Source organism: Apodemus sylvaticus, chromosome 9 (assembly GCF_947179515.1).
Source record: "Apodemus sylvaticus chromosome 9, mApoSyl1.1, whole genome shotgun sequence".
Taxonomy (NCBI): domain Eukaryota; kingdom Metazoa; phylum Chordata; class Mammalia; order Rodentia; family Muridae; genus Apodemus; species Apodemus sylvaticus.
In genome coordinates, this window is record NC_067480.1 from 22,996,581 (window position 1) to 23,002,507 (window position 5,927).

The 5,927-nt window shown below is 47.6% G+C and overlaps 1 protein-coding gene across 1 annotated transcript; it reads right to left on the reverse strand.

Moving 5' to 3' along the window:
• Positions 1–4,469: 4,469 nt before the first annotated feature.
• Positions 4,470–5,399, reverse strand: Prlh (prolactin releasing hormone). Its single transcript, XM_052192014.1, has 2 exons — positions 5,303–5,399; positions 4,470–4,633 (listed from the first exon to the last, which is right to left on the reverse strand). Exons 1-2 carry the CDS (start codon positions 5,397–5,399, stop codon positions 4,470–4,472), a joined length of 261 nt encoding a protein of 86 aa, XP_052047974.1.
• Between the last annotated feature and the right edge of the window lie 528 nt (positions 5,400–5,927).

Consider the following 5,927-nt stretch of genomic DNA (forward strand, 5'->3'; position numbering starts at 1 on the left):
CACTAGGTGGGATAATCAGCATCAGTTTAAAGAGAAGCCCACTGGGTGCTTCAGAAGGTCAGTGTTCTGATGAAATGCAATAAGATAGGGGACCAAGAAAAACACACACATGCACATGCACACATGAGCACACACACAAGCACACACACACACACACACAGAGAGAGACAGAGACAGAGACAGAGAGAATAGAATAGAATAGAATAGAATAGAATAGAATAGAATAGAATAGAATAGAATAGAATAGAATTACTGACTTTTCCAGGCTGATACTTTGTCTTATTCTTGGGAGAAAGGTGCTGAACTCTTTGGGACAATGTCTTGGTGTTTTCAGCTTGCCACCAAGTGTAATTGACAAGGACAGGAAGTGGAAAGCTGGCAGACAGGATGACTGACGAGGCCATGTAGGTTGAGATGGCCCTTACTGTTGCTGCCTGCAGTTACTGTGAACTGGGTCCCTGGAAGATAAGCTGGGAAGACATGGAGGTCAGCAGAAAGAACAAAGGCCGGGACAACCCAACTGCTGACCGAGGCCCCAATGGTCTGGCTGCTCCTTGGCAGCTGGGTGGGTCAGCTGCTTAATTTAGGAAATCGTAGACCTGGAGGAATAATGAACTTCACCTTCACTCTGAGCTTCTCCACCCTAGGTGAAGCAGGATCCTGAATAGCACAGGAATCCCTGCTCAACAAAGGCTGGGAGAACACTAAAATCAGGGACTAGACAAGGCCGCCCTCTCCATATCTTTTCAATATAGTACTTGAAGTTCTAGCTAGAGCAATTAGACAACATAAGGAGGTTAAAGGGATACAAATTGGAAAGGAAGAAGTAAAATTATCACTATTTGCAGATGACATGATGGTATACTTAAGTGACCCAAAAAACTCCACCAGAGAACTCCTACAGCTGATAAACAACTTCAGCAAACTGGCAGGTTATAAAATCAACTCAAGCAAATCAGTTGCCTTCCTATACTCAAAGGATAAGCAGGCTGAGAAAGAAGTTAGGGAAATGACACCCCTCACAAGAGCCACAAAGAATATAAAGTATCTTGGTGTGACTCTAATCAAACAAGTGAAAGATCTTTATGACAAGAACTTCAGGTCTCTGAAGAAGGAAATCGAAGAAGACCTCAGAAAATGGAAAAATCTGCCATGCTTGTGGATTGGCAGGATTAATATAGTTAAAATGGCCATCTTGCCAAAAGCAATATACAGATTCAATGCAATCCCCATCAAAATCCCAACTCAGTTCTTCACAGAGTTGGAAAAAGCAATTCTTAAATTTATCTGGAATAACAAAAAAAAACCCAGGATAGTTAAAACTATTCTCAACAGTAAAAGAACTTCTGGGGGTATTAGTATCCCAGACCTCAAGCAATACTACAGAGCAATAGTGTTAAAAACTGCATGGTATTGGCACAGGGACAGACAGGTGGACCAATGGAATAGAATTGAAGACCCAGAAATGAATCCACATACCTATGGTCACTTGATCTTCAACAAAGGAGCTGAAAACATCCAGTGGAAAAAAGATAGACTTTTCAACAAATGGTGCTGGCTCAACTGGAGGTCAGGAGAATTGCGTGCAGGAGAATGCGAATTGATCCTTTCTTATCTCCTTGTACTAAGCTCAACTCCAAGTGGATCAAGGACCTCCACATAAAACCAGTCACACTGAAACTAATAGAAAAGAAACTGGGGAAAACCCTTGAGGACATAGGCACAGGGGAAAAGTTCCTGAACAGAATACCAATAGCTTATGCTCTAAGATCAAGAATTGACAAATGGGATCTCATAAAATTACAAAGTTTCTGTAAGGCAAAGGACACCGTCAAAAGGACAAAACGGCAACCAACAAATTGGGAAAAGATCTTCACCAACCCTACATCAGATAGAGGGCTAATATCCAATACATATAAAGAACCCAAGAAGTTAGACCCCAGGGTACCAAATAACCCTATTAAAAATGGGGTACAGACCTAAACAAAGAATTTTCGCCTGAAGAAATTTGGATGGCCGAGAAGCACCTTAAGAAATGCTCAGCATCATTAGTTATTAGGGAAATGCAGATCAAAACAACCCTGAGATTTCACCTCACACCAGTCAGAATGCTAAGGTTAAAAACTCAGGAGACAGCAGGTGTTGGCGAGGATGTGGAGAAAGAGGAACACTCCTTCACTGCTGGTGGGATTGTAAGATCGTACAACCACTCTGGAAATCAGTCTGGCGGTTCCTAAGAAAACTGGACATGACACTTCTGGAGGACCCTGCTATACCTCTCCTGGGCATTTACCCAGAGGATTCCCCAGCATGTAATAAGGACACATGCTCCACGATGTTCGTAGCAGCCTTATTTATAATAGCCAGAAGCTGGAAAGAACCCAGATATCCCTCAATGGAGGAATGGATACAGAAAATGTGGTATATATACACAATGGAGTACTATTCAGCAATTAAAAACAATGAATTCATGAATTTTTTAGGGAAATGGATGGAACTGGAAAATATCATCCTAAGTGAGGTAACGCAATCACAAAAGAATACACATGGAATGCAATCATTAATAAGTGGATATTAATTAGCCCCGAAGCTCTGAACACTGAAGATACAATTAGCATATCAAATGATTCCCATGAAGAAGGAAGAAGAGGGCCCTAATCCTGGAAAGGCTTGATCCAGCATTGTAGGGGAGTACCAGGACAGAGAACAGGGAGGGGGAAAGATAGGAGAATGGATGGAGAGAAGAGGACTTATGGGGCATATGGGGGGGGGGGACTGGGAAAGGGGAAAGCTTTTAGAATGTAAACAAAGAATATAGAAAATAAATAACAAATACAAAAAAAAAAGAAAGTAGGAAAATGAATACAATTTAAAAAAAACAACGAAGGCTGGGAGAAGAAGTTCACCTTGATCAATGTCGAGTTCCTACCAAGTGGCACGACACCCTAATATGGCTCTGTACACCTTAAAATGTCTTGTGAAATTTTCTGTATGTTTTGAAACCGTTCCAAGACTGTGGAAAAGATGAGTATGCCTCCCTTCATCTTTCCGGGTAAGGAGATGGTCCTTTCTGGAGAAGAGCTGTGGGGGGATGTCCTCCAAGCATGGCAGCCATTACCACAGCCATAAGAGCAGCTGCTATGGCCTGCAGGGAACCCTCAACAAGATCCTGCCTGTGGATGTTCCTGCACGGGAGGAGGGGTAGGGGATCTCATCCGAGATCCCAGCCGATGCCTTCTTGTGGCCCTCACCCCAGCTGCATGCGGTCGCCGAGAACAGCATAGACAGCAGCTGGGGCAGCTGGGATTCACCCACACAGAGGAGTGCCAGTGATTGCCAGGAGCCTCGTGCCCCAGCTTCTCCTGGCGTCTCCCCAAGCTCCTGTCTGACTCTCCCCCTTTCTGAGGGCACCAGCAGTGTTATGTTGCCAATCACCTTACTTTGACTCAGGTACCCAAATAGAGTAGGTGTGTACTTTGACTCCAAAGCAGGTTCGTGTTTGACGAGGGGCATAGAGACACCCCAAGTGACTTTAAAACGATGGGCTATAGGATCATAAAGATGGAGCTCAAGTCTCTCTGGGATTCTCTTCTGAGCAGGAAGGTTAACATGACCATGTGTGTTGGTGGCTGCCAGGATTCTGCAAGGGACAAGGAATGGGGTGTGTTCAGGGCGGTGAGGGACACCACGTTGTCACTGAACTGGTGGAGACAAATAATGCATTTGCCCAAACAGCAGACACAGTACTGAACATGGACCTGATGGACACCACAGGTCCTAGGCGATGACACTTGGTAGCTTCTTAGGCTGTGATGAATGTTCTCTGTTCTGGGTGCTGGGAACGACGTCTTGATAGCATCTTGTTTTTGCAGCAAATCCCCCCAAGCAGCTCTAAATGTTAATCTTAAAAATGCCAAGAGAAGGACGTTGTTGGGCGGCCGTCCTCTGGGACCAAGTATCTTACATAGTGTAGTGTGTGGCCACCCTGGCTTTATGCAGTGTGCAAGCTGAGTGTGTGTTCAGGGTACCTTGGGTAGGTAGGTAGGTAGGTGGAAGCTTGTGGGACCGAGTGACCACGGAAAAGGCACCCCAGTTCTGGGCAGTGGTGTGGCTTTGGGGAACAGGACATTTACAGGAACACTGAATCAACATTCCCTTTCCCCAGTGCAGGGTCTTAAGGGACCAGGCCAACCTCTGCAGGGCCTGGTAATGAGCAGTCTCGGTTGTTCTATTTGGGGGCAGGTGGAAGCCTCTTCTTTCCAATGAGGCTGAGCTTCATTCATAGTTAACCTCCCCAGAGAGAAAGCACTTTCCAGTTTGTTGCCACACAGTTATAGGCGTACAGTAAACAAAGCCAGCACTTTTATTAGATCAGAGGGGAAACGGGAGAGGGAGGGTGGTGGGGGCTCTGCAGGGGACAGGGAGGGTGGGCTTGGGCTCAGCTGCAACTGTCTTCATGAGCTGAGCTGTTATCCATGCTGAGAGAACTTGGCACTTCCATCCAGTGGGAGGCAGCTTAGCCGGCTACGCAGGACAGGTCCCGTGATGTCTCTCAAGGCAGCCCTCCTCCTGCCGAAGCGGCCCACAGGCCTGATCCCACGGCCCGTGTACCAGGCAGGATTGATGTCAGGGGCTGGAAAGGAAAGAGTCAGAGCAGCTTATGGGACACCTGGCATGTCGGTGCAGTGTTCCCCACACAGCCCGGAAGCTCATGGAACCCTGGGCATCAGGCCATGCTGGCACCCACCCTGATGAGACTGGCAGGGACATATCTGGGCAGTGGTGTGGCTTTAGGGAATGAATGTAGATGTGTACCAGGACCAGCATGCTCTTCCTGTCTGACCCTCACCACCCAAATTCTTAAGGGACCCAGTCAAGATAGGTAGGGGAATGGTGAGGGCAGGGGACAGGACCACTCTGGGGAGAGGCCCATTTAATAGGATCAACCTCCAATAGACTGCACGGCAAGGTAGCTTTTGCTTAGGTCCAAGTGGTTCTCAACCTGTGCGTTGTGACCCTTTTGGGGATCACATATCAGACATCCTGCGTTTCAGATATTAACGTTATGATTCATAACAACAAAATTACAGTTATGAATAGCAACACAATAATTTTATGGTTGGGGGGGGTCCCTACAACATGAGGATCTGTATTAAAGGTTGCAGCATCAGGAAGGTTGGGAACCACTGACTTAGGAGACGGCCAAGCCCCTGTTCAGGGGCTGAGCACTTGAGGCATCTGGGAAGCGTAGGGATGGGATGGGAGGGTGACAGAGGATGTCCTCCATAAGCCAGGCACTCACTGCGTGTCTCCATGGAGTGCTGGTGGGCTCGGCTGGAGGCTCCTGGGAGAACTAAGCCCAGCAGCAGCCAGCACAGAAGCCAGGTCCTCAGTGCCATGCTTCCGGCTTCCTGGACGATGCCCTGGAGATCGGACCCCACAGGATGGTGCAGCCTGCAGGTAGAGATGCAGGGGAAGCTATATGCACAGAGCTGGGAGGGCCCCTAGCTTGTCTGTGCGGATGTCCATTGTGTGTGTGTGTGGTGCGTGTCTGTGCCTATGAGGTGTGCAAAGGCATATGTTTAGTGCACATAGCTACAGTTATCAGGGGAGATGTGTGAGCTGTGCACAGGTCTTGGGACATCCTTGGGCCTGTCTGCCCATCTGTCAGGAGCTGTGAGGAAGACACCCAGACCTTAATGGGAAGCAGATTTATGGGGTGCCCTGTGGTGAGCAGAGATGGAGAACAATTTGCTCAACTTCAGTGGTAGCTAGGGGTTGGGGAGCATTGGGACCTCAGTGCCCAGTCCTTGCCCACACTTTGTCCTGACACTTAGGGGCAGGCAGGCAATGGAGGACACTTAGTATCTGGCATCCCTAGAGAGCTCACACCTCCCAGCCCCTACAATAACCCAGAACTTCAGACC